Below are 13,340 nucleotides of genomic sequence, written 5' to 3' on the forward strand. Positions count from 1 at the left end.
TTAGAGGTGCTGGAAATGTTCTAAATTTGATTGTGGTGATGGTTGTACAACTGTGTGAACATACTAAGCCAATGAATTGTCCATTTTCAATGAGTGAGATGTATGGTATGTGAATTCTACTTCAATCAATTACCAAAAAATTTTCTTTTGAGATTCCTTTTCCTGATAAAACCTAATACCATTCTGCATATTCCTTTTTTATTCTTTAACCACCCAGTAGCTATTTTCTATGTTATTTTATAAATCATTAATTACATTAACACTTGTCTCAAACTTTAATTTGAACTTGAGAAATTAACCTTACTTTTCCTTCTTGCTTTTCGGAACTTGACAGCAGCCAGATTTATTAAATTCATTCCATAGAGATTGTAGTCAATGAACAGCTGTAGGAGGTAGGGAATATGCGCTTCATGAGGCTGGTAAAATTTATTCATTATGGCTCCACTTTGCAAAAGTTCACATATCCTAAGTTAGAAAAAAAAAAGTCGTATTCTAAAATTATGGTTCCTAAAATGTTAAGTGCAACAATAATTACACTACTATAGAGAATGAAATACATTAGCACACAAATTTTTTATTTAAATTTTACTGGAAATTTATATTTTGTTAGAAATTACAAGTTGGTCAAGTTTTAAAGTCAGCTGCACACTCTGAAAGAATATGACAAAAATCTTGGATGAAGAATATTTTGACTTCTAAAACCAACTTAATACTAACTATATTAAAAAACCAAAATGTCAGAAGTTTTTAAAATATGAGCTTTTCCTTTTAAAAACTGAGAAAAGAATTGAAGTACATACATGAAACATTCAGAAGGGATATTAATAAGATAAAGGTATAGAGGTTATTTCTGAAAAGGCTTCCTGAAGTCTCTGAGCAAGAGACTAATGAATTAAAGATACTTCTGTGAAGAAAGGGAAGAGTATTTCACACAAATTAAATTACACATGTAAAGGATCATAAGAAAATGTGGCTTATTTGAGAACTGAAACCACTGAGTGTGGCTTAGTGACAAAAGCTGTGGTGAGTGTGTCTATGGAGGGGATGGGCTAGAAAGGTAATGAAAAGTCAGATCATGCACAGCCTACTAAGACATCTCAAGAAATAGCAGAATTTGTCTCCGAAGAGTGAAAAAGAGAAATGACCAAGTTACCTAGAGAACGCACAGTACTGAAGATACAAGTGAGAAGGCTACTGTGGAAAACTAAAATGATTGTGGCTTTAACAAAGATCAGGGCAATGTGTTGATTCAGGATACATACAAAGAATAAAATGGTCAAGCCTTGATGACTGACTAGATGTGGAGGGTGTGGCAGAATAGAGGAGTTGAAGATGATGCCTTGATTTCTTGGTGGTGCCACATTTATTGGAAGAGAAAGGACTGGAAGGAAACATGTTTCTTTGCAGAATTTTTTGGAGGAGGAATAAGGATAAACTCAGTTTTAGACATACTGGGGTTTAGGTATAGTAAGGTATTAAGGTATATTTCCAAGAAAATAATGACAAATGACAATGAAGATGAAGATAAGAATAATTTTATTTACATAGCATTATATATTTATTTAAGCATTATGTACTGGACATTGTGTTAGGTGTTTTATTTATTTTTTTAATTTTTTTTTTTAACGTTTATTTATTTTTGAGACAGAGAGAGACCGAGCATGAACGGGGGAGGGGCAGAGAGAGAGGGAGACACAGAATCAGAAGCAGGCTCCAGGCTGTGAGCCATCAGCCCAGAGCCTGACGCGGGGCTCGAACTCACGGACCGCGAGATCGTGACCTGAGCTGAAGTCAGACGCTTAACCGACTGAGCCACCCAGGCGCCCCTGTGTTAGGTGTTTTAAATGCTTACTCTCAAGTAATCCTCACTACAAACCTATGATACCATTAATCCAGAGCTCTGGAGAAAATTTAGGCTATTGATATATACCTGGAAGTCAAATGCATGAAGTCAACAAAGAAAAAAGGCAAAACAAACCAAGAGAGTAGATAAGATTGTACAGTGAGGAGGAAGTACAGAGAGAAAAGATGAAAGCCTAAGACATAACCCCAAGAACAGCTGCAGATGTTCAAAGAGGAACTAACAAAATGACATAAATACGAATAATCAGATGGTATGAGGAAAATCAGAGGAGGTTTATATCAAAGAAACTAACTTAACACTTGGGCTTATTTTAAGGCACTATAAACAATGACAGAAGTTCAAAAGGTAAGGACAAAAAGGTGTTAACTAAGTTTAACAACATGGAGGTCAATGATTTTGACCACGCATATCCTCTGAAAGGGTCTCAGGACTCCCCAGTGCACACTTTGACAACCACTTTGCTAGACTGATGAGTTCTATTTTCTCTATGAAGTAGGAGGCAAAGCCTTGGGACAGGCTTGGTTAACATTTGAGTAAAGAGGGTAGAGAATGGTAAGATAATTAGAGAAAAGCAGAAAAAAGGCACGGCAGGGAAGGGCCCAGGTGAAATTGAAGACCTTGAATTCACAGTGGCACCATTCTGTTGTGATTTTTTTTTGTTTTTGTTTTTTTGTTTTTGTTTTGTTTTGTATCCTACAGTACTCAGAAGCCAGTTTAGCAGAGAAAAAGAGTAAATAAATGGATTAACCCAGAATTGATGGTTTCACCTGGCAGAAAGGAGCTGGGAAGATAAAGAATAGAATCTAAGATGGAAAGGAAAAAAATTAATTGCAGCAGAAGGCTACAAAATGGGACAGTAGTACTGAAGCTAGAGAATTTAAAACCTAAAAACAGGTAGAGTAGGAGTAACTCAGGGACAGAGTTGAAAAGATTAAAAAAAAAAAAAAAAAAGACAGAGGATCTTATTGGAGCCATGAAAAGGTTTTAAAACTGAATCATAGTACCTAAGTAAACAACTCTGTAAATTTACTAAAAATCACTGAATTGTGTATACTTAAAATGTGTGAATTTTGTGGTAGGTAAATTATATCTCAAAAATTTATTAAAAAAAAAAAAGAAGATTACAGTCAGAAGCCAAGACGTTTGCATTTAAAATCTCAGAGGTAGGACAAGTTCTAGAGTGTGGTGAGAGTAGGTAGTTCAAGAAGAATGGAAGTAAAGCTCATAGGAGATGGCCAAGTAGAGAAATCAAGAGGCCAGTCTCCCAATGATACGTTATAGTATGCATTCATTCATTCCACAGTTATTGACCATTATGTGCCAGATACTATTCTAAACACTGAGGACTAAGCAGCAAACATAGCAGAAAAAAAATGTGGACTTACATTCTAGCATGATACCAATTTTATATGGCAAATTTAAAAAGAGGATATGTGTATATATGTACATATATATTTACAAAAAATATAAGGACTTACACCAAACTCTTAAAAATTATTGCCTCTAGGGAAAAGGGTTATGAATGAGGGTAAGAGTACGTTGTAGTTTAACGTTTTACATATATACTACAGCCAACATTTACACAGCACTTATAATGTGCCTGGCACTGTTCTGAGTGATTTATAGATATTAGCACTTTCATTCAAGAAAACAATATGCACTAACATCAATCCTATTTACAGATGAGGAAGATAAGTCACAGAGAGATTAGATAACTTGCCTAAAGTCTCCCAGCTGGTTATGGCAGAGCCAGATTTTGAATACAGGCAATCTGGTTTCAGAATCTACAATCTTAACTATTACATTATGTATTAATTTAATACTATAATGCAAATGATTCATGTATAAAGGTATTATAAAAAATAACTAAAAAGGGAGAAGGTATTTTATTTCATAGAATCCTTTTTCTTAATAGTATATATTACAATTTTTTGTTATATATTTGGGTTACAGGTTTACTGCCTGTATGTTCTGATATGCTAGAAGATCCCTGAGGGCAGGAACCAAGCAAACTTTATCACTGTTTACAGCAAATTCTATAGTGCGTTAAATAATGTAGGTATTTTACAAATATTTATTTTGAAATGAATAAATAAATGAATGTATCTCTCAATAAATCAGGGAATTTCAGATAAGGACTGAGATAAACTATGTAATTTAAAGCAAACTTACTGGAAATAGTTTAATAAATATTTGATTGCTATAGTCACAAGGAAGAAAAACAGATTATATTTACATATTTTCTCTCAAAAACAGTTTGTAGGCTATTTATAAAAGATGTATGCAAATTTTATTCAAGGTTCCCTCTCTAGCATGGACTTGGGATGACTAAGGTGTACTCTCCTACCACTGTGTATGAGAAAGAGGGTTAAGAATTCACAGGGACTCTTCTGGACTCCATGGATATGAGAAAGTGTGACCAAAGGGAAGTGGTACAAGAAACATCATTATCTCTAAGTGCCTATCCTGGAAAATGGTTTTGGTACCCTACCTAACAGAAGCTGTTTGGGATAAGGGTAGGGGCACATTACAGAGAAAACTAGTTTTCGCTGGTTACTTGGAGAAGGGAATAACCATAGGGATTAATTAGGGCAGTGATTCAGTGAAGCACTCAGTTGGCCTAACTCAGGGTAAACCTCATATCCTGGATAGTTGCTCCTCTTCTTGCCCAAATTCACTCTGGGAAGTATTGAATTTGTGTCTTACCAAAAGGTTACCTTTTGAAACCTAGTACTTAACTAACAGAGAAGATCTTCTGAAAAAACACTCAGCATTTATCCAAGAACACTTCTACCCTAGCTTGTCACCACACAGACTGAAAACCCTTGTTTTGAGCCCTAGAGAACGAATGAAGTCTTCTCTGTATGTGCCCTTCTTGCCATCAGGAACTTAGACTCCAGGATAACTGACAGAATAAGATACAGACAGACTTACTGAGAGAAGAAAAACAAAAACAAAAACACAAAAACAAAAAGCAACCAGAGACAAAACAAACAAAAAATCTGGGATATAAAATTTCACCAGCATTAATAAAGAGTCAACAGGATTCTGAGATCTCAGAAGCCCTTACACTCTGGCCTCTCACACATTTCTTTTTGCTTTGAAATTGAAGAGTAGATTTCTCCTGGTACTGAACATTGGTCTGGCTAGTAGAGCACTAAGATCCTACAAGGCAGCCATCATCTCTCCTTATCTACTTCTACAAGCTCTCTAAATCTAAAACAGAAAAGCCTCAGTTAGGGACTGTAAAAAGCAAGGTCCCTTCACTCTTAAAAACATCCTTCCCAGAGGCCAAGCCATGGATCTCTCTTTGCACATAAATACACATATTATGGTCCCTTTCTTTAATAATGCTACAAATGACACAGTCCTTTCTTCTAGATTTTTATTTTTTATTAAAATACTTAAGTGATAGCTATTCATATTTTATCTTTGTACCTTTTCACCATTGCTGGATTGTAAAGATAGATCTTCATAAAGTGTCTTTCCTTCTCATGATAACCATAAAAAGGCCTGAAATAAAAGAAAAAGATATTTCAAATTATTTTTATCATTCAGAGATGAAGTAATGCAACTTATTTCTCTAATTAGACTCAGCTAGCCTAATTCAGCCTTATTTATATTTAATATTACCCAAAACCTCAAAAAACAAACAAAAACTGCTCCAAAACCTTTCAATTAAACTTACCACAGATTAACATATAAAATATTGCAATCTGGTTACTTCTTTTAAAAATACCACTTTCAAAAAAAAAAAAAATACCACTTTCAAAAAACTAGGGACAAAAAGGAGTGCAAAACTGTTTACACCTTAATTTCAATCATAATGACTATTAAAAAATGACTTTTTTTCTCTATACTCTGAACATGTATGAGAAAACCCGAGACCTTTCAAGCACCTTCACCCATTTCTGATTTTCTGTCAAACGTTAAAGCTCTTCATTAACAAAGTCCTTTAATTAACAGCACTCAAGTCACTTTGCTTGTCTGCTTATTATTAATTTTACAAATTCACTAAGCAGAGACAATTTGCCTATTATATATATGTACGTGTGTGTGTGTGTGTGTTTGTGTTTGTATAAAACACTCATGCAAGTCAAATGAAGCCCATGAAAACTGTGTAGACAGGAACTTAAGAGATTAAGAAGACCATGACCTTACTTAAGGACCCTAATTATGTTGAGGCTGGCTTTTTCTCTAGGGCATCAGCTAGAATGGGGAAAGGAAGAAGCAAAAATCTACACGGCAGAGAGAGAAACAAGTGTTCAGGGCAAGATGAAATAAGCTGGAATATCATGGTACATCATTTTAGGAGGATTTGCAACTACACCAGTACCTCTGATATAGACTACCATTTTCTTTCTTTTTTTTTTTGTTTAAAGTAGGCTCCATGCCCATCATGGGGCTTCAACTAACAACCCTGAGATCAAGAGTCGCATATTCTACCGACTGAGCCAGCTAGGCACCCCTATTTATTTATGTATTAAAGTAAGCTCTGGGGCACCTAGGTGGCTCAGTTGGTTAAGCATCCGACTCTTGGCTCAGGTCATGATCATGGTTCATGGGATTGAGCCCTATGTTGGGCTTTGAGCTGACAGCACCGAGCCTGCTTGGGATTTTCTCTCTGCCTCTTTCTCTCTCTCAAAATAAATAAATAAACTTAAAAACAAAACAAAACAAAAAACATAAAGTAAGCTCTATGCCCAACATGGGAGTTTGAACTCATGACCCTGATATTGAGAGTCACATGTTCTACCAACTGAGCCAGCCAGGTACCCCCAGACTGTCACTTTCAAAGATGATGTAGTTAGAAATAATATATAAACAGGTATGAATTTGCATGCAAAAAAGTTTTGTATCTCCCTAGAGTTTAGTTGTAAATAAGTGGTTGGTGAAATCTTTAGGTAGATAAACCTATTCACTTTTCATTTACAAAAAAACTCTCCCATGGTGTCTGGGTGGCTTAGCTGGTTAAGCATTCAACTCTTGGTTTCTGCTCAGGTCATGATCTCGCTGGCAGCACAGAGCCTGCTTGGGATTCTTGGTCTCCCTCTCTCTCTGACCCTGACTCACAGTCTCTATCTCTCTCAAAATAAAAAAATAAGCTTTTAAAAAATATAAATCAATAAAAATAAAAAATACTGTCTCTATCTAATGGACACTAAGTAGAACTTACCCTCATTAGGACCCCATTTCTGTCACGTCTGACAGTGTAGCTGACATCAAATACAGGAGTAATCTGGTAGCAGTCATTATTTGCGGTATAAACTTTTTCCTCCCTAGCTATTTTCAAGCTTTTAAGTCAGAGCCTTCTATATGATTGTTGTAAAACAATTTCTATTTTTCAAAAAATCCAACTAGGGGAGCCTGAGTGGCTCAGTCAGTTAAGTGTCTGACTCCGGCTCAGGTCATGATCTCATGGTTTGTGGCTTCGAGCCTTGCATTGGGTTCTGCACTGACCGAGCAGAGCCTGCTTGGGAATCTGTCTCCCTGTCTCTCTGCCCCTCACCTACTTGCACTCTCTCTCTTGAAAATAAACAAACATTGGAGAAAAAAAATCCAACTATTTACCAAGGTCTAAAAGGTTCTTTTTTTTTTTTCATGTTTATTTTTGAGAGACAGCATTCAAGGAGGGGAGGGGCAGAGAGAGACAGAGACACAGAATCTGAAGTAGGCTCCAGACTCTGAGCTATCAGCACAGGGCCCGATATGGAGCTGGAACTCACGAATGGTGAGATCACGACCTGAGCCGAAGTTGGACGATTAAGTAACTGAGCCACCCACGCGCCCCTACAAGGTTATCTTGTCCTTGCTACTCACTCCAATCACCTTTTCCTCTAGCCATTCTAAACATTTTAGCCCCTCCAACTTGATCTACACTCAAGTAACTTGCCATTCTACCTCGAAAGCCTGCCCTGAACCCTGGCATGGTTTGCTTTCAATCTTCAATCACATCTCTACTTAGACTCACTTCCTCAGAAAAGTCTTCTCTAACCATCACTCCCTATCCCTTACCCTTCATTCTTCTTTGATTTTTTTTCCCTTAGTAACACTTAACCACTTCCTGTCTAGTTTGCTATTTACTCCATTTTTGTTGCCACGAAGGAAGGGGTGAAACAAAGACACGTTACATGAATGATCTCATTCTGTCTCACTGGCAAAATTCAACTATTTATTCCTCCTACTATGGTATTTTTCATGTAGGTAAATATAGCTATTTATCTGAAGACAGGAGTTATTTTAAGCCAAATAAATGGGGGCAGAGGGGGGAATTAAATCTGCAGTGTGGTCCATGTTATCTTTGCTTGTTTTGATTTTGCAAGAATCTTTTAGGGTTTTACAATTAGAATCTCATAAATTTCAAAAACTGAATATGGTAAGACTATCAAACCTCTAAAATTCTTTGTACATCTAGGATTCTGTTTTCACATCTGCTGACCCAAAATATAGCCTGGAAATTCTACAAATTCAGTTTTCTGTTTCTGTGTAATTTAACCTGCAACCCTTACTTCTTGCTGTTGGCTTCAGTTAATTCTGCCACAAGAATTCCTCAACAGGGAAACTCTTTGGAGGGAAAAAGTAGAATGGAACAGAGTTTGAGAATAGATATTTTAGGCTTAAAAAAATTATATCTGATAATTAAGAGTTAGTTTTTTCATATGGCAGTGAGAAGGAAAATGAAAATGGATAGCAAAAAACTCAATTAACTCAAATGGATTAAGAATCTCTTTATAGGATATTTTCTAGAATCATGGTAGTGGCAAGATGCACTGGTAGCTAGATGCAACCTTGTCTACCTTAAAAAAGTAGGGAAAACTGAAAGACTAAAATAATCACAAAGCTAGAATGTATCGTAAGGAAAAGGGGAATTAGGTTAAGAAAAAAATTAGAGTAAGAGGAAAGAATGGCAGCCAAAGAACAGCTCATCTTTTGCCTCAGGTATTCAGACTTTTTAATTTTTAATTTTTTATTTATTTTTGAGAAAGAGAGACAGAGTGCGAGTGGGGGAGGAACAGAGAGAGAGGGAGACAGAATCTGAAGTGGGATCCAGGCTCTGAGCTATCAGCACAGAGCCCGACGTAGGGCTTGAACTCACGAACCGGAAGTTCATGACCTGAGCTGAAGTCAGACGCTTAACCTACTGAGCCATCCAGGCACCCCAGGTATTCAGACTCTTAAAAATATGACAACGGAAAGATTGGTGGCTGGGTGCCTGGATGGTTCAAGTTGGTAGAGTATGTGACTCTTGATCTTAGGGTCATGAGTACAAGCCTCATATTGGGCACAGAGCTTGCTTAATTTAAAGAAAAAAAAAAAAAAAGACTGGTGACTATTCAATTCACTAGGCAGTTTGAAGATTCAGCTTTGAAATTTTTTTTTAATGTTTATTTATTGTTTTTTGAGAGAGAGAGAGAGAGAGAGAGAGAGAGAGAGAGACACAAAGTGTAAGCAGGGGAAGGGCAGAGACAGAAGGAGACACAGAATCTGAAGCAGGCTCCAGGCTCCAAGCTGTCAGCACAAAGCCCAACGGGCAGCCTGAACTTACAAACCATGAGCTCATGACCTGATTTGAAGTCAGAAGCTTAACCAACTGAGCCACCAGGTGCCCCTGGAGATTCAACTTTGAAATGAGAGTATGTATAGGAAAGTTCTTAGAAACTATTAAACATAAAACAAAGTTAGAATATAAAACTGATAATTACCTTTAACCTAATTGTTACTATCATAGGACAGGTGTGAACTTCCATCTCATTTAGTCAACCAAACAGCTACTGAGCCATATCTACTAAGTGCCCAACACCATACAAAGTGCTAAGGATAGGGGTGCCTGGGTGGCTCAATCGGTTGAGTGTCCGACTTCGGCCCAGGTCATGATCTCACAGTTCATGAGTTCGAGCCCCGCATCGGGCTCTGTGCTGATGGCTTGGAGCCTGGGGCCTGCTTCGGATTCTGTGTCTCCCTCTCTCTCTCTGCACCTCCCCAGCTCATGCTCGCACTCCGTCTCTGTCAAAAATAAATAGACTTAAAAAAAATTTAAAAAACAAAAAAACAAAAAGCAAAGTGCTAAGGATATAATGATGGACAAGATAAACATGGTCCTTTTTCTCATGGCGCTTACATGATGGTGGGAGAAATACATAAAAATTAAGTAATCAAAAAATTAAAATAACTGCCAACTATATTGTGCTAAAGGAAACAAGAATAGACAGAGATACAGAGTAATTATAATGACAACTTATTTTTTTAATGTTTTTTAAATTTGTTTTTGAGAGACAGCGCAAGCAGGGTAGGGGCAGTGAGAAAGGGGGACAGAGGGGGGACAGGGGAAGTGGGCTTTGCACTGACAGCAGTGAGCCTGATGCGGGGCTCAAACTCATGAACTGTGAGATCAGGACCTGAGCCAAAGTTGGACACTCAAATGAATGAGCCACCCAGGTGCCCCAACCTATTTTACGTAGGAAAGTCAGAAAAAACTTCTCTGGAGAAGTGAAGGATATGAAAGATTGGAGAAGGGTAGAGAACTCAAGGAAAGCAAACTGCATGCACAAAGGTGGGAAAGAGCTCAACACATCAGAGGAACTGAAAGAAGACCCATGTTTCTAGATGGAATGTAGTGAACAGGGGTCAGATCACACAGGCTGTGGTTAGAAGCTTCAATTTACTCTGTGAACAATATGAAGCCACTCAAGGATTTTAAATGATTTTAAAAGGATCCAATTTATATAAGAAGAAGAATACTTTTGCAGCTCTGGAACAAGACAAAAATAGAAGGAAATTCAATTAAAAGGATACTGTGGTGGTCCAGAGGAAAGCCTAGATTAAGGTGGAAAAAGTAGACAGATTTAAGATGAATTTAATATACACATATCAAACTGAAAACATTCTAGTATGAGCTCCAAATCTTTCCTGCCAGCCTATTATTCTACCTGCACCTTCCAGACTCACAATTTTATAGTCATCTTTGACTCCTGTCATAATCTCCATCCAATCAGACAGCAAAGCTCATAGACTCAACTCTCAGAACAGATCCAGAAGCTGACCACGGCTCAGTACTCCCACTACTCCCCAAGTGCAAGCTACTGTATTTTCTCATCTCACCCAGATTAATGAAAGTCTCCTAATGTTCTCCCCTACTTCTACCCTTATCCCCCAATGATCTACCCTTCACACAACTGCTTAAGTAATCCTCTCAAGTCTAAGTTAGATTGTGACTACTCAAATTCCTGCAAAAAAACTCAGAGTAAAAGCCAGAGTCCTCAGAACAGCCTAATGCTGTGTTTCTAAAACTTTAGTATGCATCAGAATCATTACAAAGGCTTACTATTAAAACACAAATTGCTGGGCCCCACAACCAGAGTTCCTGATTCATTAGGTCTAGGGTGAGACCCAAGAATATATATATATATATATTTTTAAATTTTTTTAATGTTTATTTATTCTTGAGACAGAAACAGAGCATGAACAGGGGAGGGGCAGAGAGAGAGGGAGACACAGAATCCAAAACAGACTCCAGGCTCTGACAGAGCCCAATACGGGGCTCGAACCCACAAACTGTGAGATCTTGACCTGAGCCAAAGTCAGACGTTTAACCGACTGAGCCACCCAGGTGCCCTGACCCAAGAATATATTTTAAATAAGTTCCCCAGTATGTTAATCTAAGTCCTCTGAGAAGTTGATGCCAATATGTGCAAGAAATTTATTTGGGAAACACCTGTGAGAGAAAATGAAGCAGGACCCAGGAAAGGCTGGGACAGCCACCAAAATTAGATAACATCTGGTCCCAAATGAAAGAAAGAGGGACAGGGGCACCCGAGTGGCTCAGTCGGTTATGCGTCTGACTTCGGCTCATGATCTCACGGTCTGTGAATTCGAGCCCCGCATCGGGCTCTGTGCTGACAGCTCAGAACGTGGAGCCTACTTCGGATCCTATCTCCCTCTCTTTCTGCCCCTCCCCTGTTCACACACTCTCTCTCTGTCTCACTCTCTCAAAAATAAATAAACATCAAAAAATTAAAAAAAAAAAAAAAAGAAGAAAGAAAGAGGGACAGAGGGAAGATCGGTAGCAATATCTTCTACTGATGTAGAAGTATGATTCTAGCAGTGTGATTCTAAACTAAGTGCAGAAAGGCTTTCAGAGAGTTCTCAAGTGCTTCCTAGGAACAGGCCTGCCCTAGTATCCTTCCCAGGCTTAGCCATTGGCTGGAAGTAGCTTATGGAAAGCAGCTACAGTTTATATGGAATGATAGATTTCAGTGCAATAGTGGGGCCACTGTTCAATTATGCTCCTTGTATTCGGAGATCTGATAGGTGCATTCTCATAGCTTTCAAACCAGGTAAAGCTGAAGTTGGTGATCCTGGAAACCATACTTTAAGAACCACTGGCCAACACAATTTCCATCCATTCATCTCTCCCTAACCTCATTTTGTCCTACTCTCTTTTCCCTCCATTCTAGCTACCTGGCCTCCATGTTGTTCCTACTCCCTCACCTTCAAGTCTTTGCTCAAAAGTCTATTTACCTTGTCAATAACACCTTCCCTGATTATCCTATATAAAACTGCCACCAGTCCATTTCTCTACCCTACACTATTGAAACTTCTTATCCTGCTCTACATCTTTATTCTATAGCATTATCACATAATAAATGAATAAATTTATTTCATGTTATATCGATTGGTTATTTTCTATTTCCCATTACTAGAATGTAACCTCCACGGTGGCATGGATCTTTGTTTTGTTCACCAATATATCCCAAGCACCTAGATCAGAGCCTAGCACATGGAAGGTGCTCAATAAGTATTTGATGAATAAATTACATGAATTTCTACAGGTCTAAGAAGTGTAGAAATGGAAAAGGTTAAAACAAGAATCACTGTTAACCATCTATCTTTCACTGCAACAAAAATTTACTTTAAAATGTTACAGCATAGGGGCGCCTGGGTGGCTCAGTCAGTTAAGCATCCGACTTTGGCCCAGGTCATGATTTCACAGTTTGGGAGCTCAAGCCCCATGTCGAGCTCTGTGCTGACAGCTAAGAGCCTGGAGCCTGCTTCGGATTCTCTGTCTCCCTCTCTCTCTGCCCCTCCACTGTTCGTGTGTGTGCTTGCACCTCTCTAAAATAAGCATTAATAAAAATTTTTTTAAAGTTACAACATAAAATTCGCCCCACTCCCATTAGAAGTAGAAGAAAAATAAACAGTATCTTTAAATCAGATAGCTTTTCTTTTACTTAGTACTAAAAACATAAAAATTTAAAAAGATGTTAACATATACTTACATTCCTGATACTAATGACACTTTGAACACGTGCTGAGCAGTGGAAGATGGATTGCCTAAAGCCACATTAAGTGCTCTGTCGATACTGAATGCCATCTGAGAAAGATAGCTTTCTGGCTGCTGTCCATAACCATCGTATGGCACATAGAGGTAAGGAAAGATGCCATGTAGATGAAGACATGTCTTCTGACCTAAAATGTA

At 37.9% G+C, this 13,340-nt stretch overlaps 1 protein-coding gene across 4 annotated transcripts in view; it reads right to left on the reverse strand.

Annotated features, from left to right (window-relative positions):
* The window catches only part of REV3L (REV3 like, DNA directed polymerase zeta catalytic subunit), a 177,383-nt gene that overhangs the window by 108,277 nt on the left and 55,766 nt on the right, over nucleotides 1–13,340 (reverse strand). For all 4 annotated transcript variants that reach the window (XM_030316171.1, XM_030316170.1, XM_030316172.1 and 1 more), the window contains exons 2-4: nucleotides 13,141–13,330; nucleotides 5,303–5,377; nucleotides 305–465 (exon numbers count right to left, since the gene is read on the reverse strand). In XM_030316171.1, coding sequence (XP_030172031.1) covers nucleotides 305–465; nucleotides 5,303–5,377; nucleotides 13,141–13,330 — 426 coding nt within the window. The remainder of the gene's footprint in view (nucleotides 1–304; nucleotides 466–5,302; nucleotides 5,378–13,140; nucleotides 13,331–13,340) is intronic.

The sequence above is a fragment of the Lynx canadensis genome, chromosome B2, assembly GCF_007474595.2.
Source record: "Lynx canadensis isolate LIC74 chromosome B2, mLynCan4.pri.v2, whole genome shotgun sequence".
Lineage (NCBI taxonomy): Eukaryota > Metazoa > Chordata > Mammalia > Carnivora > Felidae > Lynx > Lynx canadensis.